Here is a 23,686-nt window from a genome sequence, read left to right as displayed (position 1 = left end):
CATACCTTGAAACAGAACCCAGTTTACGCTGGTAATGGTTCTTATTTGTATTATAAAAACTTTTTAAAATGGCGAAGCATTTTCATTTTGCGCATAATAATTGATGGGAAACATTTGAACACCGACAGAATCCCCCATAGTGAAACATTTCACCGTTTTGGGTGGTTTTTTTTTTTTCATCATTTGGGGTAAGTACTTGTTGTTTAACTCGTGACGTCATAGTTTACACATTAAACAGTTGAATCTGGAGTCATAGGCCATTCACTGCGATTGGTGTGGACATTCATCGCCCAGGTGAACTCGCGAGCACAACGTGGGATTACACTGAGGATCTGTAAACGACATATAAGGTATTTTTACGCCTCCGGTATCGGAGTTTGATACCTACCTTTCCAGGCAGGAGTGAAAAATGTCTGTGAAGTCAGAGTCGAGTTTGAACACATTGTCGTTTACCTCCAGTACTCAAACCGCATCGTGAAGGATCTAAGAGATACATATGGTTGTCTATGAATAAGTAGTTTACCACCTGACTCGAAGAGGCCTGCACTCTAAATATCTACAGTCGTGAATTTTTCAGGGAGTCCATATCATTTTTATAACAAGACTTGTTGTCAGTACCATGGACAGCAAACACGACATTCTATATGTCCGTGTGCGTGTGTGTTTCTGTTTCTGAATTCACCACTTGTTCATGCAGATCACTGATAGTGCAATCATTTCTTTACATCTAAAGAACGATTTTAATCTGAAGATCTTTGCAGCTGTCCATACAAAAACAACAGGGGGAAATACAGAAAGTCTGTTTATTGTGGGAGAACTCCCTAACCTGTCCATGCCTTCATGTTACTTACTACACAGAGACCAGGCATGACATCCTTAAAAGACAGCAGTCCTCTGACCACTCATGTGCTGAACACAGGAGATGGACTCCCTGCTGCCCGTATGGCCCTCAGTCTGCACAGGCTGGACCCCCAGCTTGTCCTCTGGAGCCTCATAACTGTGGGGTGGGAAAAGAATTACTGTCCAGCAGAAGAGATGCAGCCACTACTATTTTCAGTCTGTTACCAAAAAGTCTGTCTCTAATCAGTTTACCACAAACTGTTCCAGAACCACAGATTCGGACGGGCGGTGCCCAGGTCTTATCTCCAGAGAGGCTTTCACTCCAGGGCTGTATAAGATGCGCTTTGAGACTGGGCAGTACTGGGAGAGTTTGGGCCAGACTTGCTTCCACCCATATGTTGAGGTGAGTTAGATCAGGATTCATGCTTCTCCCAGTTCTCAGTTTACTCTGTGCCCATTCAGCAAAATTACTCACAACTTTGGAACATAATAATTGATTTACTGTATTATTATTACATAATTAGTTTATTATCACATGTAGTAATAAACTCTACACTACTTACAAAATTTTTGTTAGAGCTAGCAACAAACCTGATGAGATATTTCAACATGGTGTGTGCATGTCAAAATAAAGGTCCTGTGAATTATTTAAAAGAACAACATTCATTCTATTGGACATATGTAATACATTAAGGCTGCCCCAGGCTCCTCTCTCTGATTTTCTTCTGTCGTTTATATGTCACTTCATCCTCATAAACTAAAAGGATTTATACATTGTGTGTCCTGCTGCTTGTCTTGGTTCTTTCAGGTTGTTTTCTCCATCACGGAATCGGACCAAAGGTATCACCTTCCCCTCCTCTTCAGCCGCTATTCATACAGCACATACAAGGGGAGCTAGTGAGCATCTCTCTCTACGCTTGACCATCAGAGAGCTTTCTATTACTCTAAAACAAGCTATTTTGAAAAGCTTCAGAGGAGTTTTCTTTAACCAAATGAAAACTTTTCCTGATCGTGCTTGTTATACCAGCAATCAGCTAAGATTTATTACTCCTTCCATCAGAGACAGACAGTCTGTATAACACAGGCAAACTGTCATCTAATGTGATAATTGTCATACAGGATTTGATTGTTACACTCTTGTAAGTATAACAGAAAACTTTGTTTGACTTACTCTTTAATCCCCAAATTTTCTAAGTATAAAACTATCTTTGTGTCCTCTGTGGTACAGGTTTCAGAGAATATTCTGAAAAGGTCAGTGTGTTCAATAACTGTTACTCATGTGTACAGAATAATAAAATATATAAATACTATTATATAACAATTTACTGCCCGTTTTATGTATTACCAGTCTCTAGTGTTTATGTTTGTTTATATTAGTTCAAACCTGGAGACACTCTTTTAACATACACACTACTGGCAATTCACGACATTAACGTCCCTATACCAAGATTCTTTATTGAATGTACGCCATCTAGCGGTTAGTACAATTTAGTGCCATTATCATACAAAGAACGAATTCTTTGTGCGGACAAAATCCACGTTCCATCTGCTTAACTGAATAAAAGCTGAACTGGATTCGAATGAGCTGTGTGACTCGGGATTGTTGCTCGGGATCAAGTGACGCTGGTGGATTCTCGTGCTGACTGAGGGATCACTGATTTTCGGACACTTCACTGAATCCTTGTTATATCAAAATCGGAACTTTGTGACTAATCCTGCTCTAGCAATCTGATTTGTTCGCTGTGTCCATTTCCTCTCCAGATGTTATTCACGTTTTAACGATTCAGTGCGGACTCTTCAGAATGTTATAACTGTATTTTCATAAAAAGTTTCATAAGCTTCATGTGCGAAAAACAGAATCGTCAGTGGGTTCTGAGCCAATCAGCGAAGTCAAAGTTGGCAGTGAGAAAGGACCCAAAGTTGACCTTATCATCGTGGGGTATAAAGAAATACATTTCCTCAAATGTATATACAAAACTCTAACAGAGATAATAACGGAAATAATATTAATAACCACGAATGCATTTATATCATTATGAACGTACACGGTGTTATCTAAAAATGAAGTATTACAAAACATTGCGTCAGGCAACATTTAGGAACGCCTTCGCTGGTCCTTTTGGCATTGGGGTGACATTCTCGCTGGCCGTTATTCAACTAGGTACAGAATCAGTTAAAGCTGGTGAGGGAAAGCAATAATTTTAAGTTTTAAAAGAAGGCAGGCAGCGGCACGAGAATGGCTCTGATGATAGGGCTACTCTCGGTGGCTGCTTCGCCTCTGCGGTTAGCCGCGAGAGCTTTGGGAAGATCCAGTTTGGTCACCGCTCGGAAGCTGTCGTCGCCAGTGTACACTGGCTGTATTCCTAGGGTAAGGACAGATGTTTTGTTGTTGTTGTTTTTTTAACATTAGCCAAGCGCATACCGCGGTCTTTGGTCTCAGGTATATTTATCGTTTTTTCCGTTTGTTCAAACTGTCTTTTTCAATATTGACAGAATTGTCAGCCAGATGCATTTTTGTTTATCCATATTCAGTGAAGGTGATCTCGTAACGTTTTATCAGCCTCAGTTAAGTTTGGTATGTCATGATGACTCGGCTCTTTGGTCAAATTACATCCATTTTGTTCTAGCATTGTCTAATGGAATGTAACTCTCTTTTACATGTCGGTAAGCAAAATATCTTGTCTGTCCTCATTTATTGTCAGGTCTTAGCTGTAAATCGCCTTAGTCCGCTCTCATCTCTCGGGAGTGCTTATTCCTCCACGTTGTTTTATTCCACGGAGCCACCAAAAGGTGAGTGTCAATTCCAAACTCTCAAAACATTCAGGCGAAGTCACCATATGCATATGAACGTGCCAATACGGTGGCTTTTCAAGATAACTGACGTGTAAGCTACAGTCAATTATTACAAACATCAGTTATGCCTTTTCTATTAAAGCTGCGTCGTATATTCATTACAATGGATATTTCCTCTTTGCTTGTTTCAGAGAACAAACACATTTGTGAGTTCAAACAGAGACTTAGATACTTTCAGGCACCTCTGGAGCGATTAGGGGGTAGTTTGGGCTTTACTAAAGGTCATATTAGCATTAAAACTATAACTAATTACTCTCAAGCACTTTTTCAATTTGCTAATCATGCATGGGAACCAAAACCATAATCCACGTTAGGCTGCTTAACCAGCCTCTAAACCTTAACTGAACTGGTGCCAGCCAGACATCTTGGCAGAAGAGGACCAGTGTTAAACCAGTTTGATAATCAGTTTAATTATGTGCAGCCAGTAGTCGCCAAATGTTGACAATGATGCTCTTCCCATGGTCATGTATATTAATGTATTTTTCTTTCCTCCTGTGGATGAGATACTGTCTCATAAGGTACGGCACAGTGTTGTTGTCATGCTCTTACAATCTCTTGTTTTAAAGATGGGAAAGCCAGTGGGCCGGACCGGAGCAGAGGAGGAGGAGGAGGAGGAGGAAGAAAAGGAGGGAAGAAAGACTGGAAGAGTCGAATCCAGCAGGTTTGTCAAGGCTAAATCAGTCACAGTTTTACTTCATTTAGTTTAGAATGTGCTTTTGATTCTTTCACATTAATGTACACAATGTGGATTGCAAAACCAAAACTTTCCAAATCTGTCCATCAGTGGTAAACAGAGCTGTTAGACACACAGGGATCAACTGTGGATTTTAATTTCAGTCCTAGTCTGATGAACCTTTTTCAGCTGACCAGGCTTTCTTAGGAGCATCTGAAAACTAGATGTGCTATAGGTGTGTGAAAAGATGGTCATCAGACTAATCAAACTGGTCACTCTATATGTGTTCCTCTGTCAGTCAGTGGCTTTCTCTTGTTCTCTCCTTCTCTCTCAGGGGGATATCCCATGGGACGATAAGGATTTTCGCTACGTCGCAGTAGCAGCAGGCGGAGTGGCCTCTGTGCTGCTGTATCTCTACCTGAGGGACCCAGGCAAAGAGATCACCTGGAAGGACTTTGTACATCGCTACCTGGGCATGGGACTGGTGAGTGTGTAGAGTGGACTGGTGATGTACAGGAACATGTCTCCAGTCAGACAGTGGCATTTCTCTGACTGAAGCCCACAGCAGTATTCATAATTCATATGTCCCCTGTTGTCCTGTGTTTGCAGGTTGACCGTTTGGAGGTTGTGAACAAGCAGTTTGTAAGGGTTATTTTAGTGCCAGGAGCAGACAGATCAGAAACGGTGAGTCACTGTGTGTGACAGTTCAGGTCAATATTTCAGCTCCTTTGTCTGTTCTGTGTCTATTTTTTTTCCAGTCACCAGGAGTGGTTGACTATGTCAGTATTACTGCCTGAATGATTTTAGTTTGTTGTCTGATATCCCTTCTTATGTGGTGTTTGGTTACAGCCCTAAATATGAAGTTATCTTTCTACCTGTATATACTTTTTTTACTGCTGCTGGTACCAATCTCTTGACATTTACATTTATTATGTGGTTGTAATATAAGGAATAAGATTAGTCAGGCAACTTTGTGGCATATGTTTATTAGCACGTGAGTATTCATTAGGAAACTGATTTGCAGAATACAGCTGGGGGCGGAGCATCTTATCTTGAGTGACACGTGGATGTGTTTGTTTCAGAGCTATGTGTGGTTTAACATTGGCAGTGTTGATACCTTTGAGAGGAACCTGGAGGCAGCCCACTATGAACTGGGACTGGAGCCCTCTCACAGGGCAGCAGTGGTATACACCTCTGAGAGTGACGGGTGAGTGTCCTACCATACAGCTGTCAGGCCAATGGTGCAGGGAAATTCTGGTTAATGATATACTGTGAATATTAGACTTAATACTAATATCACTTAGCTGTAACCATAACCTTATTTCAGATCCTGAACCCAGCGAAATTACGGTTATTCTGAAAAACTCTATGTACAACTCAGCGCTCTGAACACTGAACCTCGAAATTATGCAAAATAACTGTTCATCAGCCTTAACATATATTAAATAATAGCATTAAAGTAGCTAGTATAATAATACTCCTTGAATTCAATACTTCTATAGCTAACTAAGTTCCTGGATCACCACATTCAGTAACTTGGAAACAATTTATCACATACTCAAAGAGTGGGAATACGAACGTACATGTTTATTACAATGATCAAGTTCAATGGTACAGAATGAATCTAATGTTGAATAAATTGTGATTCAGGTGGAATTATGGCAAATCCGCTATACACACACACATACAACAGCATCTAAACTACTCACAAGAGGACAAACAACTAATGGTAGACAATGACAATATCCTTGTTACCTAAAGTATGTATGAATGAACAACTACGCGAGAATGAGGCATTACTCACAAAGAGGCACGCTTAACCAAAAGAACTATCTGAGTGATGTTCTAGTGGAGTTACTTACACACAAAAGGGTAGTGAGGGAAGGAGAGAAAAAGGGGGAAGAAGACCAGGCCCAGCCACTTTCAGGTATGAGAGACCAGAGTACCTGAGGTTAGCAATAGGAGACCGTGAGTAAGACTTTGTGTCGGTGCAGGGAGAGTCTTTCAGCATTGTGGATCTTCCAAAGTGGTGAGGCTGGGCTGATTGTTCGCAGAGATGAGCAAGTCAGACTACATTATGGTCGGGACAACAGGAGCTCAACTGGAGCTGAAGCTGAACCGATAGCTGAACTGCAGCTTAGCTGAAAGCTGAACTGAAGAATAGCAGGAAGTCTGGCATTTTATCTGATTTGCAAACGGGGGGAGGGGGTTGCTGCTATCCTTTTGGGGGTATCTCTGCCTGAAGAGAGGAGACACTTTTTGGAATTTGCAAAGGGATAGAAAGGGTCAAGGAAGGGTAAAAAGAGATAGGAAGGGTGACAAGTGATAAAAAGGTCAGGGACGGGTGAATAGCGATAGAAAGGGTCAGACAGAGAGAGAGAGAGAGAGAGAACAGGGGGACATGGGAAGAATCTGTGCAATGTTTAAACTCAGAATCATTCTGTGCAATGTTTAACCTCAGAATCATTGAAACATTTATTAGCCCACACATTGCAAAGTAAAAAGTCTCTCCTCCAGTTGCTGCCCGACACAGCTCAGTCAGTGTCCTTCCGCACAACTCACACAGAGGGGCCAAATCCCCTCCTTTGGTGAATAATACTGTCCTTTAATATCCACACATACAGTTCACTACAAGCTGCGAGCAGTTGCCTATGGCAGTATACTGCCTTTTGTAGCTTACATACAGGCAAATACTAACTCATACAGCTTACACACGGTAGTCAGAAAGTAGCACTTTGCTGTTCTAGTGCAAATGCTATTTAGCACTACTTCTACTGGTGCTCATACATAGAAATGTGACTGTTATAAATGTGAGAATTGGAAGTTGCTTTTACAAGTAGCATATTTAAGTCTTAAAACTGCTTGTGCACAAATGCTCTCATTTTTTTTACAGGTCCTTCTTAATGAGCATCATTCCCACCCTGCTGCTGATTGGCTTTCTGCTCTTCACCCTCCGACGGGGGCCAATGGGTGGAGGTGTAGGAGGCGGGAGGGGAGGGCCATTTAGCATGAGCGAATCAACGGCGAAGATGATGAAGGACAACATCGACGTTAAGTTTAAGGACGTGGCAGGCTGTGAGGAGGCCAAACTGGAAATCATGGAGTTTGTCAACTTCCTAAAGAACCCACAGCAATATCAGGATCTGGGGGCGAAAATCCCGAAGGTTGGGACTTCATAGAATAACAATGACTGTTGAGTAGTCTATATGTCTCAGTAGACCAGTCATTCATGTCATGAGTCCCAGAGAGTTTTTTTAGTGTCACACAGGTTCAGGGGCCTGGATGTGTATTGCCAGTGTTACCCCCTGAAATAACTGACTGTTTTTTTTTGTTTGTTTTTGGGGGTTTTTTTCTTTTTGCAGAGAAAATTTCTTTGTTGATATTGGAATTTTAAACCGCGGTGGGATTGTTGTGGTTCTCACGTATTAAAGTTTCAGCTTAGATTTTATAGTCAATCCCTGAGCTGTTTTCAAATGTCACGGTGCTTACTATGAATGATGGGTAGCTTAATTGCATGGCGAAAGCTGCAGTGGTGGCTTTGATTTTTTTTTTTTTTTTAAAAATGCTTCCACAATAGGACCTGTATTATTTCCCTTGCACTTGGGAAAATCTTTTTTTTTTTTTTCTGAACAGATTGAGCCATGGAGGAGTGCGTGGGACACTCCGCTGTAATGAAATATTGTCTCACTGTGTGTGAAACAGTCTGAATATTATGATCATGTTGGTATTGATGTGCAATAGATGACCTGTGTTGACTGGGAGCGGTACTGTGCAGTGAATCAGGGCATGTTTAATGTGCTCTGGGTCTGTCCTCTTTACTCCCAGGGCGCTGTGTTGTCAGGACCTCCAGGCACAGGGAAGACTCTGCTGGCCAAAGCCACGGCCGGAGAGGCCAACGTCCCTTTCATCACCGTGAATGGCTCCGAATTCCTCGAGATGTTTGTGGGAGTTGGGCCTGCCAGGGTGAGTCACTGATACAGTATGTGTGTGCGTGCCTGCGTGTGTATGTGTGTGTGTGTATATGGCTGCGAGTGTGTGTATGCGTGCGTGTGTGTGAGTGGTGTGTGTTTTGTGTTGAGCAGCCTCAGAATGTGATGTTCCAGGCAATAACTGTTACATTTATATTTTTCATCAATATTGCCACAAATATTTTCTGCATTGTACCAAGAAGCTCTGAAACAGTTTTGGTTTATTGGGTTTTTAATAATAGGTGTGTAAGAAGAGGGTCGGGGGTGATTATCCAAGTAAATTACTTGAGATGCTTACTGAATTTAAAAAAATGCAGATGAAAAAAAGAAACCATAGTAAATGTTGATACCTAAATAAACATGTCAGAAAAAAATCACAACAGAAATTTAATTACGGGGTAGGCATGTGTTAGTGAGGATGACCCTTCTCTTAATGTTCACATAAAAGAATCGGTCCAGCAGACGGAAAGACTTAAAATTCCCCCAATGTATGGAAACATTACACTAATCCATTTGAATGGTGTCTGTTTTTTTTGCTTGTTTGTTTGCTTTTGTTTGTTTTTAGGTGAGGGACATGTTCGCTATGGCGCGAAAAAACGCCCCCTGCATTCTGTTCATCGATGAGATTGATGCAGTGGGCAGGAAGAGGGGGGGTGGAAACTTTGGGGGCCAGAGCGAGCAGGAGAACACACTCAACCAGCTATTGGTGGAGATGGACGGTGAGTGGGGGGTCAGAGGTCGCAGAGTCACATGGTTATGGGTAACAGAAATGGTAGGAAAAGACCAGATAGCCAGCTGCCCTGTTTGAAAATTAAAACATTTATCAAACAAAGTGTGGATCTGAGGCACCACTGCGACCAGACCTTTTCTGTTTTGTATTTGCATGCGGGTTCAGCTGGACATGCTGGTGTGAATATGCATGAACTGCTCCTCAAGAAATACCCACTGGGTGAAGTAGTTGTTATTAGGGATGTCCCGATCAAATTTTTTTTGCCCCTGATCCTGATCCGAGTCATTTAATCTTGAGTATCTGCCGATACCAAGTCCTGACCCGATGCTTGTATTTTCCAAGGTAATGCAGATGCACAGTGCACATTTCAAGTACATTAAAGTTATTAAAACTAATTCAGTGTATATGCCTGACAACGGAATAGCACATGCATTAAGAAGAAAATTGCCTGCGGCCAAGCTGTTCCTTAATTTGTTTTTTATTGCTTTTTTATTTTACAAAATAACAAAGTAAAGTTCCGGTAGAGCAGTGTCTGAAATGTAGTGTTGAGAGGGTAAGGCGCACTGTTGGAGTTACACAAGAAAATATACGTAAGTGCTAAATTTTATTTAATCTTACAATAATTCAAGTGGTTAAATTGTCTAACTGTCAGGTACGTTGATACTTTTTCTGAAAGTCTCCTTTTTTGTATGCCATCATTATCAATCCTTAGCGTTAGTGACTGTATTGCTCTCTGTGGTCGTTAGTTCAGGCTAACTCGCATACATCACATACAGCTAAAGCGTTAGGTGTTTCAATTTTGAAATGATACCTTGGTTGTTATTAGTAGCCTTGAGGATCAATGTTGTCGGAGTATGCTGACCTAAAAAACGTTCAAATTTAAAAGTTAAAAGAAACCTCAGAAAGCCTCAATTTGCCGTATTTGAACGCACCTCCGTATTCGCTACCACATGGGTTGGTCTTTTTGGCCTTGTCGCTGTCTCGAGGAAATTTCTCTCTCCTTCTAAAAGTATATCCTCCAATGTGTGTTGCCTCGGAGCAGCCTTTGCCTGAGTTACCTGTGAGAAATCACTGTATTCCGCTGAGTGTTTATTTTTTAGGTGCCGTATCAAAGTGGTAGTAGCCTATTAAACGCAGCTCTGTGTTACTACCCCTCGCGAAATGCTCGCATTGCAGACATTACAAGTGGCTGTTTCATTTCCCAATGTAAAACATATCCACACTGCAGACATTTTAGCCGCGTCCTGCCACAAATTATGCTCTCCGTTTAAGACACCTGTGTGACAACTGACGTAAAACAAAGGATCGGGCTTAGGGTCGTGCTCAGAAAAGCCGATACCGATCAGTTAAAAAATGCCTTGATCGGCCCCAATACCGATCTTTGAGATCGGATCGGGACATCCCTAGTTGTTATACATAAAAGACTTTTTTGAAACAACAGCTCTGTATTAAGTCTTGAGGTTAGCTGATTTTCGCACTCAACAAATCCAGGTTGATGGAGCTGTAGCTGGAATAAAATTATTGTTGTTGTTGTTGTTGTTGACCCATTGGTCTGTGATACAAAACAAAACAGCCTCCCCTTGCCTTCCTCGTCTTACATGGTCGTACTTATTGTTCTGAAAGGGAATGTGAATGAATTTGATTTTCTGCCTGCCTCTCACTTCCTGTTGTCTGTGTTGGGTAAAGGCGGTGTCAATTCAGAGAGTCAGAGGTGAGTTTAGGGATCAGAGGTCATGACAAGTAAACAGCTATGAGAGGTCTGGGTTTGTTTGACCCCAGCCAAGTTATTAGAATGTGTGAAAGAAAATTTCAGAATTGTTGGGATCACTGAGCAACAGTATCTAAGTGATAAAAGATTTACTAGACTTGACTCTTCTTACAAACAAACAAATAAAAAATTTCTCACCGAATCATATTCAGCTGACAACAAAACAAAACATTATTTTAACCTTGTTTTTGGTCTTCCAGGGTTCAACACCAGCACTAACGTGGTTGTCCTGGCTGGTACCAACAGGCCAGATATCCTGGATCCGGCCCTGATGAGACCTGGCCGATTCGACAGGCAGATTTACATAGGTATGAGAAACTGATACTGAGGAATTTGGACTCTGGCCTGCTGCGTATTACTTGGTTTTTGGCTTCTGTCAGATAGTTAAATATATCACAAGTCATCCTGTTGGTTATTCCCTCGACAGCCAAACATCCTCCTGCACTCTTTTCACAGCGCTCAGAGGTAGCTGTATCATAGCACAGATTTTAGTGAACATATACGCTTGTGAAAAGTGCACAAGATGGGTACCAGTGTTTCATAGACAGCAGAAAACACCCATGACATTTGTAAATGAAGTTGGACGTTTTGGTTTAATTTTTTTTTTTTTTTTGTGGATTGATCTACTTATGACCTGTGTTTTAATTCTGTGTTCCTTTACTCCAGGTCCTCCTGATATCAAAGGCCGAGCGTCCATCTTTAAAGTCCATCTGCGACCTCTAAAACTGGATCCCAGCATGGACCTTGACGCACTGGCCAGGAAAATGGCTGCGGCCACTCCAGGCTTTACTGGTGCGTGTGATGCTTGACCTGTGTTCAACTTGGCTGGTGTTCACAGCTGCGATAGTTTTTCTTTTTTTCTTCCTTCTTTAGAGTCACACTAGATCAAAGTCAAAAGAGACATTCCATTGCATTGGCTGTCGCTAAGAGACAGAGAGAGAGCGCGAGAGGGAGAGAGTGTGTGTGTGAGAGAGAGGGAGAGAGTGTGTGTGTGTGAGAGTGTGAGAGAGTGTGTGCTGTTGCTATGTAAGAGCTCTGAATCAGCAGCTGCTGTAAATCCCATATTGCCAGTGCTTGGTGTGACAGTGTGTAGTATGTTAAAATGCTCTGTAACATAAGCCATTTTTTTTCAGTCTGTTGCTCAAAAAAAACGCTGCAGTGAAATGTGCATCAACCTAGGCCTGAGGATCCAGTCAGGGACCCACAGTCATATTAAAAAACGCGCAGCCAAAGAACTAGCCTTCTGAATGGAGACATTAATCAATACAGTCTTTCCTCAGCTAATCAGTCACAGAGCTACATGGGCCTCCGCTGATTTTTATTTTTCCTCAGAATTATTGCACGAGTCGACCCACAGGACACAAAAAAGTGGACAGATGGTTTTGTTTTTAGGTGTCTAGACGGTGCCAGGAAGTCAAACATTGGGTCTTTGAATGGGTGCAGAACTTACAGCATGCCACTGTGAAAACTTCTGACCAGACCAGTGACGGAGAATGTGCCGTCGTCCTAGCTGCATCGCCGTAGCTCGTAGTTTCGCCTAGTAGCTGCCTCGCCTAGTTTCGCTCTGGATCCATTTCCCAAATCGATTCACGTGTTTTTTGAAACTCTTTACTGCTCTGGCACCTTTGTCCATCTCAGAGTGCCAGAGTGCTTATGTTCCAAACAGAGCTGTAAAAACTCTCCTGCACTGGCCTGTTTAATGAAGCAGAGACAGAAAAAAAAGACAAGCAGTCTTGGAATCTTAAACATGTTTACTGAGGCCTGATGTCTGAAACATTTTATCTGAGTCACGTGACCATGGCTTAATGCCAGAAGAGATACCCTGTGAGAACAGTTTAAAAAAAAAAAAAAAAAAAAAACAACATCTCAGAACAAAACTTTACTCCTTTAGTTTTTCTCCATATCTTCTTATCTGTTCTCCCTTTTATTTTATCAATGTTTCTCTTTTTAATGTACATGTGCAGCACTTGTCTGATCTCTGTCTTTTCAGGTTTTACCTCTTTACGTGTTAACATTTGCACATTTGATCTCTCTCTTTGTATTTTGGTATTGGCTGCTCTGTGTGGTTTCATATTTGTCTTGTCTGTCTCCTCTCTATTGCTTCATTTTTAAAACTCAATACAGGGAACTTATCAGAACTATCCAATTCACTGAGCATTATTCGCTGTTCTCTTTGTCCGATGTGACTCAGTCTCCCCTTCTACAAACATGCTTGATGAGAAACAGATGTTTGTATGCAGAGAAAAGTGATTGCCGTTCACTCTTAAACTCTTTATTTTTTAATAGTAGTGCCTGAATTAGTGCAGGACCTTTATTCCTTAATTTAATGATCTCACACCTGTTTGAATTTTCACATTAAAGTGAATCATCATCAGATTTGCATTACAGGTTTGATCATGCCAGTGTTTCTATGTAAATATGCAGTGTATCCTGTTGTAACGTGAGGATTATGTAAATATGCAGTGTATCCTGTTGTAACGTGAGGATTATGTAAATATGCAGTGTATCCTGTTGTAACGTGAGGATTATGTAAATATGCAGTATATCCTGTTGTAACGTGAGGATTATGTAAATATGCAGTGTATCCTGTTGTAACGTGAGGATTATGTAAATATGCAGTATATCCTGTTGTAACGTGAGGATTATGTAAATATGCAGTATATCCTGTTGTAACGTGAGGATTATGTAAATATGCAGTATATCCTGTTGTAACGTGAGGATTATGTAAATATGCAGTGTATCCTGTTGTAACGTGAGGATTATGTAAATATGCAGTATATCCTGTTGTAACGTGAGGATTATGTAAATATGCAGTGTATCCTGTTGTAACGTGAGGATTATGTAAATATGCAGTGTACCCTGTTGTAACGTGAGGGTTGCGTGTGTCTTTGTGGCCTTTACATTCAGCCTAATGGCAGTAGATATATGACTGGGCTGATTTCTCCACCTGTTATAAACCCTCAGCTTGACTCTCTGTATCTCTCTCTCTCTCTCTGTCTCTCTCTGTAAGTGTGTGTGTAGATATATCTATATCTATATCTATATATATCTATATATATATATATTTATATTTCTCTGTTCCTCTTTCTCTGTCTCTCATGTAGGAGCTGACATTGCAAACGTGTGTAATGAAGCTGCCCTCATTGCTGCCAGGCATCTAAACGAAGCCGTTAACGCTAAGCACTTTGAGCAGGCCATTGACAGAGTGATAGGAGGTGAGCACAGTAACCAAAGTACTGAACAGAGAGTGGAGTGTTGGATCAGTCAGCACTGTATGGGTTACTGCAGTCTGTTCACCTCCTGATGCTGATGTTACCTGAAACAGTGGTACCGTTTCACAAACGCTCTGGAAATACATGTTAGCTTTATTAATATTTAATATGAGTTCAAAGAAGTGAGTATCTCTCTCTCTGTGTCTGCCTCTCTCTCTGTCTGTCTGTCTGTTTGCCTGTCTCTGTCTCTCTGTCTCTGTCTCTCTGCCTGCCTCTCTCTCTCCCTCTTCTCTCTCTCTCTTTGCTTCTGCTGTTCCAGGTCTGGAGAAGAAGACCCAGGTTTTGCAGCCCACTGAGAAGAAGACAGTAGCGTACCATGAGGCGGGTCATGCTGTAGTGGGTTGGTTCCTGGAACATGCTGACCCTCTGCTCAAGGTGAATCACCTGATCCCTTCATATTATTGGCTGATTTGGTTTTTGGTTTGGTAGATCTAAATGAATGTTTGGGATGGTTTTCGCAGGTGTCAATCATCCCGAGGGGAAAAGGTTTGGGTTATGCCCAGTACCTGCCCAAAGAGCAGTACCTGTACACGCGGGAGCAGCTGTTTGACAGGATGTGCATGATGCTGGGAGGACGTGTGGCAGAACAGGTTTTTTTCGGCAGGATCACCACTGGAGCGCAGGACGACCTGAAAAAGGTCACGCAGTCTGCCTACGCACAGGTATGACTGTTCGACACAGAGGTTATGTATAGTTTATAACCATCAGAGTTAAAAGCTCATTATTAAGTAGTAGAGTTTATAGCTTTCAGATTTAGGAGAGTTGCTTGAGTGGAAGTCATCTGTAATTGGATGTTGTCGGTGGTTTTTTTGTTTGTTTGTTTTTGTTTTGAAAGCAGTGTCTGACTGTGGTGGTTTTGTCTTTCCTCTCAGTTGTCATGTGAATGCCATGCGATGTGGTAGAACTGACAAAAAAGAGAACTGAAAGTCTCTGAACTTCACAATCTCCTCCTCTCTTTCTGTTCCTTCTCTCTCTCTCTGTCTCTCTCTCTCCCTTTCTGTCTCTGTGGTGCAGATTGTACAGTTTGGGATGAGTGATAAAGTAGGACAGGTTTCCTTTGACCTGCCGCGGCAGGGGGAGATGGTTCTGGAAAAGCCCTACAGTGAGGCCACAGCGGAGCTGATTGATGATGAGGTCAGAGAGCTGGTTAACCAGGCCTTCCAGAGAACATTGGACCTCATCACCGAGAAACGGGAACAGGTTGACATGGTGAGAGTCCTTATCCTGTACCTAATCATTATCAGCCTTAAACCTATGTTTTTAACCTGTTTTTACCACAGAATGTGGTCTGCTCTGTATTCCCTCATCGCTGCTGCAAACATCCCCGTTCTCATATCTGTCTGATTTTCCATCCAGACTTCTTTTGGGGAAAGTACCTGATTTTTTTTTTTTTGCACTGTTATGTATATTTGTCTCTAATATGTTCAAACAGTCTGTTTTTGTTCCTTTGTTTCTTTTCAGAGGCAGTTATTATGATAATTAGACAGAGATAACTGTGTGCCTTTGCACTAATGTGTATATTTGATAACTGGACCCGAGGTAACTGTGTTGTGTTGTGTGTGTTGAATTTATTTGATATTTTGACGCTGTTAACTGTGTGATGTCGTGCAGGTGGGGAAACGTCTGTTGGAGAAGGAGGTGCTAGACAAAGCCGACATGCTGGAGCTCCTCGGGCCCCGGCCATTTGAGGAGAAGTCCACTTACGAGGAGTTTGTGGAGGGGACTGGGAGTTTTGAGGAGGACACCAGCCTCCCTCAGGGCCTGAAGGACTGGAATCAGGAAAGAAGAGAAGCCCAGGAAGAGGAACACTCCTCACAGGAGAAACAGGCAGCCTAGACTGTCCTTGGACCTATTCTGCTCCTCTCTCTTCCTCCCTAACCCAGGTGCCCAATAAGCCAGTGAGACAGCATCTGGGGTACTCCTGACCATGGAAGGAAAATGTTTGAATTTGGCTTTTATTGAGTTTGTTTTCTCTGATAGTGCTACAATGGGTCTCAAACTTCAAATGCCTTAAGATCATTAATACTGATGTAAAACCTGGTAAACCTCAAACCCTCTGTTACCGATTTACAGAATAACCACAGACCTCTGCTGCTGTGTTATTAATGGTCTTTACAATTTTAAACAATGTCCTGGACTGATGTAGGTACTTTCACTGGTTTCACTTTTTCACCATCAAAAAACCTGACTTTCCTTCTTTCCTCAAGAAAGGAGATGTTGTATTTTTCTTTTTTGTACAGTGTGCTTCCTTTCTCTTTGCAGACCTTTTAGAGGAAGCCTGTGTGTCACAATGCGAATTCTTATTTAATTCAATTAAAGCGGTTTGTTCTGCTCCAAATCCAGCGTTTGAGTTTGTGTCATTCTCTCTTTAAAGAACATGATAAAAATTTTGTGTTTCAAAAGTGCCCTAAACAATGAACTCACGTGCTGGAAATGTTTTATATGTAAAGCAAACTGACCAGAACAGTCAGTCGACTGTTTTTGGCTGACAGTCTTGTCTGTATCACGTAAAGTAGTTAAATAAATCATTCCTTTGGCATGTTTTTCATATCTCAGGTTAAATCCACCAAAGTTGTAGGGTAGTGACATACAACAATCAGAACGTATGTTAACTGAGTTTTATTTTGCTAAAAGAAAGATAGGGTATTTGAATGGATTAAAAGAAGTCCAAGATCATTTGAAAACAGCAAAAACAAAATCTTTTTTTTTTTTTAATGTGATTGTGTTGTTTTTAAATCCGCTTTTAAGTTATTGAATGTTGCAGTGTTCCTCCCTGCGCCACCATCTGTGGTTCTGGAGCGGTTTTCAGTGTTCTGCAGGTATCTGCTCCCCTTACCTCTGTGCTCTCCTCGCTCCTTAATGTGGGGTAGGGATCAGTCTTTTATTCGTCCATGCCCTCAGTCCTCTCTTCTTACCAGGCCTCTCTGCGATTCTGCCTTTCTCTTTTTCTCTCTTTCTCTCTCTCTCTCTCTGTTCCTCTCTTAAGCACTGTGTAGCCACACATCTGTCATGTCCACTCCTCAAAGTCAAATCAGTCACATGAATTGAAAGTGTAAGTGGTCTCTGACCGGATGTATCTGAACGCTTCTATGAGCTGAGAGAAGTAGTTAATAGAGTAGGAGGAGTATTATCAGTCAGCCTTACAGAAGTCAAACTGAACCCATGCAACATTCTCTCTCTCCGTCTCTCTCTCTCTCTGTTTCTCTCTCTCTCTCTCTACATAAGTAGGGCAGAGGCAGAGTGATTTATCACTTTTTATCCCAAAGCCTGTCTCTCTCTAACCGAAACTCTAACCGCTAACCTCATCAGGGATGAGCCCGTTTTAGAACATCATTTAGAATGTTCCGGAATCTGCAGTGTTTTGGAAATTCTACAGTAAAAATGAACGTAAAAATGGAAGAAACATGGCACAGTAAAAAATAAAACAAACGATTTTTTAAAGTTAATAGCCTGTCATTGTTCTCTGTCAGGGTGCATCTGGTGTTTGGTAACTGAATTTGATTGTAAATTTGATATACTCATTGATACTCTTTCGTTCAAAATGTGTGAAGGTTTACCCAAACTTTATCTTTGTTTAAGAAAAGAGATAAATGTAATAATTGTAGCCAAAAACCAACAATATCTACCAGCAGGTGTAGATTTATAAAATGAAAAAAAAAAAAAAACAGTTTCACATCTTTCACAAATCCTTTTCCTTTTCTTTATATTTTATTTTTATTTGTTTGATTCTTTGATTCAATCATTTTTGTTCTAGTATTTCTTTTATTTTCACTAATTTCATAATTTATCACTCCACAGAATGACCCTGTGTTGAAACATGCATGACCCTGTAGAGGTGTTATAATCTTGGTGAAGTGAAGCTGCATTTGTACATTACCACTCCAAGCTGACAGCCGCCAAAAATTAAAATATTGCTATGTAATATAACATTGCTTAGCGCTACTTAGCACCATTGATTAATTTAGGAACTTTCTTAAGATTTCTAAGAAAAAAACTCTTTGTGAATCTTATGGTTGTTTTGCTCTGTGGTCAAGTTTTTTCTTTTGTCTTTTTTTTTCTTTCTTTTTTTTTTTTTTTTTTTTGGTGCAGGGAAAATGGAGCCCTGCATCTCTGGCATCAGTGTAGACTCCATGTGTACCAGACTGCGGTGTTGTGTCATAACGCTACCAAAGACTTCTCAAGATCATGGCAATCAGCAAGTCATTCCAAAGATTGATACCAGCTAGATGCTTCCCATTTACAGTACAGGAACATGAGAACTGAAGAAGAGGACATTGTAAGGCTTGTAAGGAAGTAACCTCACCATTGTGAGCTGGGGCACCCATTTATCTCACTGAAACAGGACATTCTGTGAGCTTCTACCGAAAGTTCCATCGCTTCCTCTATGATGTCACTGTCCTCTCCTTCATCTGAAATGTCCTTGCTCGCAGTGGCAGGCTGGAGGAAGACCTTTGTTTCTGAAGGAAGAATACAATGCCCTACCAGTCTCTGGAGACTTCTCTTCTCTGGTTAAGGGACTGGACAAGAAGAAGAAACCGTTGTAATTTTCAAACCGGGGCCTGTACGCTCTGTGAGTCCTGTAGGTTCCCTCTCGTCTCCTTCCGCCATGTGAGATGGGACCCCCGCTCTCTTGGCAGGACCAGGGTGTCCCGCCTGAAGTCCCCAAGTTGCACTCTCCTCAGGGCTGCTGAGACAGGGAGCGCTCTATCTTCAGTAAGGGCTCTGTGTTCTCCGAGTCACTGTGATGTTTTCGATCTCTGGGCTGTTCTCCTTTGGCACCCCTGGTCCAGGAGGGTGAACGAACGTAACCACTGTGAGGAAACCGTGGCAATGGGTGCTTCTGCTGATCTGATGAGGAAAAAAAAAGTGAAAATGAACAGGACAGTCAGGGTAATAAAATTCAGGAAGAACATAAGGGCCGCAAAGAAAGAATGTTCAGTTGTTTGTTTGTTCTGTCCCACAAGGAGTCTTAACTCTGATAGTGAACAGAACTTCACATTCACACTCACACTCAATTAAGGTTGAGTTTATTTTTCTTTTTTTCCCTTCTCTGCTCGGGGAGAAGGTTATGGGTTCTCAGACTGTCCAAGTGTTGTCATAACAACCTTTAGCTGAGGCGTTGTACTACTTGCCCTGTGGAAAAGCATTATTTATGACAGGGAAAGTAAGAGGAGCGTGGATTCTTAAGCTGAGAGGGTCAGCTCTTTGGCTAAGTTTAAACTCCACAGCTTTGAGAAGACTGCAGAGCAGAGACAAGGCCTTTGCCTTTAACTGCGTTTTCAGATGAAATATTTAGGCAGTACACATTTGTGCACTCTGGCTCTGTGCTCCATCAAATAGTGATGGACTCGCAGCCAGACTCAGCTGCAGGGGAAAACAAAAGGCTATGGAGAGGAAACTCTAGACTGGAGAAAAATACAAGAGATTCCACCTCAAGCTCCTTTAGCCTGGACTCTTCTAAACTATTAAGCTTCATATAAAACAACACCATAATCGCTCATATAATGTTTTCCTAGGACGTTTGAGAGGGAATTGCTTGAGTGCCCACTTCATTTTGTTGGTTTCTTTTCTTTTTACTTTTTCTTTCGGAGGGATGGACTCACTTGCTGGTGAGCCATTATGGTTCTCCTCATCAGAGTCGGCAAACACCTCCCCAAGCTCCTGGTCGGACATATCAGTGAGTTCCGTCAGGTCTAAGAGGTCAAAGTGCACCTCCAGAGAGGACACACTGCTCAAGGGCTCTGAGGTCAGACAGGACACATAGTTGTAATCGAGAATGCAAGTTTAAAGAGAGAGAGAGAGAGAGAGAGAGCTTTAATGAGCTAATAAAGTCTGTGTTTAAACAGATAAGAAGATTAATCATTTCCAGAAATGCGACAAAGAACAAAAAATGTATCTCACTTTTAAAACACTGTAATTGTATAAATACTTGAAAATGTGATCTTTTTCCAACAAAGAATTTGGTAGGACCTTAAAATCTGTTCACAAACTGATGCTTCTGTAAATTTATTTTGATGATTTTGTCAAAGACAATGAATCTGTCTCGTTATATCATACAGTTATAGTCTTGATCTGCATTGGTGTGGATCATAGTAAAAAGTTGTCAGACATAGTGACAGTTTTGTGTGACTGAAACGTAGCCATCCTTAGGCACAATGACTCATCACAGTGCCTCCTATTGGTCAAACAGAGCTCCGCCCCAAACCCCACTCACGTCGTCTTTCACTGGTCAGCACCTGCCCACAGTGAGGGCCTGGAGTACCAGCCAGCTCGCTTGAAGCATTGTGGGATGCCTCATTGGTGAGACTGGCTGAACTGGAGGACTTCAGAAGCTTTTGGAAATCTCTTTCTTTGTTTCGCTCTGCACAATAAAAGAAGAACAAATGTATTCAATACTCACGTCATTTCTTTTGCCTTGTTACCACAGATGCTACAGTGAAGTGTTATTGCTTAGTGTATTGGTTCTTGTTACATATTAAGAATTCATCTTGTTTTTCTGTTTAAATTGATCCATAACCACCCTCTCCATTGGTACTCAGTACTATAATCTGTAAAAGACACCTTTAGTTGTATAAAGTACATCTGAACTGTTTCTGCCAGTCTGTGGCCCTTTGAAGATGTGGATCACATGGAGTGAAGTCATTTTTTTGAGGCCTTACTCATGAGCTCTCTATGGAAATGGAAAGTATTTTCATGTCTGACAAGCACTGTAGTGTGTCAATATTTCCATTAGCTTTGTTTGACTCAGCTGTCTGAAGTCCTTAGTCATTGCAAGCATTGTTCAGGGCATTAAACAGTTCATTTATTTAAATTAAACTACCATTTACACGCTGTTGTTACAATTAAATAACAGGCATGTTTGCATTGTAGAAAACAAATGTGGTGTTCAGACCCTCTCCCTTTTACACAAGGTTATGTATGCAAACGGTAAACAAATGTATTGTTTTTTGTTTTGTTTGTTTGTTTATGATCATTTACTAAATGGGTGCTACTGACAATAGCTATGGTGGCTGATTGTTCTTTTAATCGGGGTCTTTTGTTTATGATGCCTTCAGGTTGCTCGTGTTTAATAAACACAAATGTAACATATGGAACTGTTGATGGTCGTCGGTGAAAGGATTGGTAACATGACAGACTCTTGTTTCACACATAATAGATGAGGCTCACCACCTTCCATCGATCTCCGTTAGGCAGCAAACCAAAACATGCAAGTGTTTCATTTCATCGCGTTCTTTCGACTGTTCATGGAGAAGATCAGACGCTTTTGGTATGAGAACTTGAAAGAGAACATGTTCACTCATGGAAATGTGAATGTCTGTGAAAACAGGAGCCAGTGTTTGACTCAGGGTATCTCCTCACTATAGCTGTTGGCTTTTTTCTGCAGTGTGCATGTCACCCCCTCCCTGCCTCCCTGTTCTACACTACTCACCCCTCACTCATTCAGTAATTATATATATTAGTCATACCCAGTAACAATGGAATACTAACATAGCAATAAAAACATACTGTAATAATAAATGAGAGTAAGCGGGCTGTTAACATGTATGTGCCTCAGAGAGCAAATGTCCTGAATCAGCTTTGAAACTTGCACAGTACTATTTTAAGCCATTAAGGTCAATGTTTAAACCTATATCACTGATTGTGTAATGTATTAGTGACAATGTCACAGGGCAGCATGACAAATATGCTCCTCAATGTCAAATCCTAAAAGAACAAGGGTGCCATAAAAAGCCTTACACTTGTAATGACTGTTCATGGTCATACAGAACCTGTTTTACATAGCAAGGCACCATGATGCCTGCCATTGTTTTTTTTCTATGCTCAGTTTTGCCTGCATTTAGAAACAAACAAACAAACAAAAAACACCGAATGTGTTCGGATTGGCTGCTCTCAAAACACAAGAACATACACACATGATTACCAGATGCCCATACTATTACACAGAGGCAGTCTTTCTGCATGCTTGCTCTAAGCAACAAACCTGTCTACCCACACAGAAAAAAATGAAAAGACAAATATTCATGCAGCAGCACACTGCATGAGCATTTGTGTATACAAGCATTATAGATGCATCTGCTTCAGTTTTGCCTGCATGCACTGCTGTCTATTCTGCTGTTTTAGTGAGAAAGATGCTCAGCTCAGCTCTTACCTGCAGTGTTTGAGTCTGCCTGAGCCTCCATTCAGTCCTCCACAGCTGCCCATGCAGTGCCGTTTACAGCAGCTGCCAGGACCAGGGAGAGAGAGAGAGAGAGAAGGAGGGAGAGAGAGAGCGAGGGAGAGAGAGAGAGAGAGAGAGAGAGACAGGCGTAGCCTCATTTTTCACTTGCTCTCTTTCTATCTCCCTCAGTCTCTCACACACGCACTGTCACAGTCACATCCACACCTTCTACGTCACTGCAGCACGTAAAGCTCACTGACATAAATGCAAACAATGAAAGGCAAAGCTGCAGTCGCTCTCCAGCAGCAGCAGCACTGCCCTTAAAACACAGAGAGGGAGAATTTTATTATGGGAGTGCAATGTTTAATGTTTTAACAACAAAAGGGGGTTTAGAAGATTGAGGAATGTCTATATACAAATGTGTGTGTGTGTGTGTGTGTGTGTGTGTGTGTGTGTGTGTGTGTATGCATGTATGCTGAAACTTGCATTTATGTGTGTTGTAATGGCAATAGTGTCACACTGACACTCACCGTCAATCTGTGTAAAGACTGGGTTGTAAAAAGACTACTGACTTCATGTAGTGGATGTTCATGTAGTGGATCAAAATACAATTCTCTTTATTGCCACAGACCTTGTTTGAGGTGATATAATCCGGCCTCACTCATCTCTAAGATCTCAGAGAAGTATTTCTGAAGGTTAACTGCCCAAGACCTTCAGGAATGAGGCCAGACAATGCTGTGTATGAATTCCAGACAAGGCAGAGGAGCTCTGGACCATTACTGTGGCATTTTCAGAATATGCTGTGGTGAAGACATTGTTAGTGTTGGTGAATCCATTTACTTAATCTTCCATTAATTGACTGATTAAATGTATTATCATACTGCTTTTATTGGCATTTTTTACTGTCATCACATTAATGCTCTGTCGTTATTGGGCAGGAAATCTTCTAAGACAGAAGACTCTAGTTAAACATACAATGGTTTTAAAATTTTGTGCAGACTTTCTCTTTTATTTGTCCTATTTGCCTCTTTGATCTTCATGAAAAACAGATTTGCATTTTTTTAATATTTAAATCTGATCTGTCCATAAATCAAGCATATTCTTAATGTTAATGTTCATTCAGTCTGTGGTGAAAGTGAGTGTATTTATGCACATCTTGGGCTGGGCACAACCTGTACACATTTTGACACTATAATATCCTCACATCCAAATGCTTAAAAATACTTTTTTTCCCCCAGACTTTCATGTTCATACACATTTTCATGATTAAATCATAACCAAATGTTTAGTTGGAAGGGCATGTGACTTTCATAAATCAGGCCCTGGTTATGATTCCTACATCATGCGGGCATGCTATAAATATGGAAGCGCACAGACACACAGACGGTCTGTGTGTGTTTGTACGGGCTATATGACAGGGGCAT

At 41.3% G+C, this 23,686-nt stretch overlaps 3 protein-coding genes across 3 annotated transcripts; 2 read left to right on the top strand and 1 right to left on the bottom strand.

The window, feature by feature from the left end:
• Positions 1-276: 276 nt before the first annotated feature.
• On the top strand, positions 277-2,117 carry urahb (urate (5-hydroxyiso-) hydrolase b). The gene is made up of 4 exons (XM_030794230.1): positions 277-350; positions 859-1,004; positions 1,108-1,243; positions 1,649-2,117. The coding sequence occupies exons 2-4, from the start codon at positions 868-870 to the stop codon at positions 1,736-1,738; spliced, it is 363 nt and encodes a 120-aa protein (XP_030650090.1). The 5' UTR covers positions 277-350; positions 859-867; the 3' UTR covers positions 1,739-2,117.
• An 852-nt stretch (positions 2,118-2,969) lies between these two features.
• Positions 2,970-16,433, top strand: afg3l1 (AFG3-like AAA ATPase 1). The gene is made up of 16 exons (XM_030794229.1): positions 2,970-3,208; positions 3,543-3,630; positions 4,260-4,354; positions 4,701-4,850; positions 4,976-5,050; positions 5,449-5,573; positions 7,260-7,530; positions 8,192-8,329; positions 8,900-9,053; positions 11,033-11,140; positions 11,499-11,624; positions 13,937-14,047; positions 14,364-14,479; positions 14,566-14,766; positions 15,119-15,313; positions 15,716-16,433. The coding sequence occupies exons 1-16, from the start codon at positions 3,077-3,079 to the stop codon at positions 15,938-15,940; spliced, it is 2,310 nt and encodes a 769-aa protein (XP_030650089.1). The 5' UTR covers positions 2,970-3,076; the 3' UTR covers positions 15,941-16,433.
• A 2,349-nt stretch (positions 16,434-18,782) lies between these two features.
• dbndd1 (dysbindin domain containing 1) lies at positions 18,783-22,284 on the bottom strand. Its single transcript, XM_030766854.1, has 4 exons — positions 22,254-22,284; positions 20,319-20,465; positions 19,708-19,845; positions 18,783-18,952 (listed from the first exon to the last, which is right to left on the bottom strand). Exons 1-4 carry the CDS (start codon positions 22,282-22,284, stop codon positions 18,783-18,785), a joined length of 486 nt encoding a protein of 161 aa, XP_030622714.1.
• Between the last annotated feature and the right edge of the window lie 1,402 nt (positions 22,285-23,686).

Source organism: Chanos chanos, chromosome 2 (genome assembly GCF_902362185.1).
Source record: "Chanos chanos chromosome 2, fChaCha1.1, whole genome shotgun sequence".
Taxonomy (NCBI): domain Eukaryota; kingdom Metazoa; phylum Chordata; class Actinopteri; order Gonorynchiformes; family Chanidae; genus Chanos; species Chanos chanos.
The sequence above is the reverse complement of the archived record's forward strand: the minus strand, read 5'-3'. Positions and strand labels throughout refer to the sequence as shown.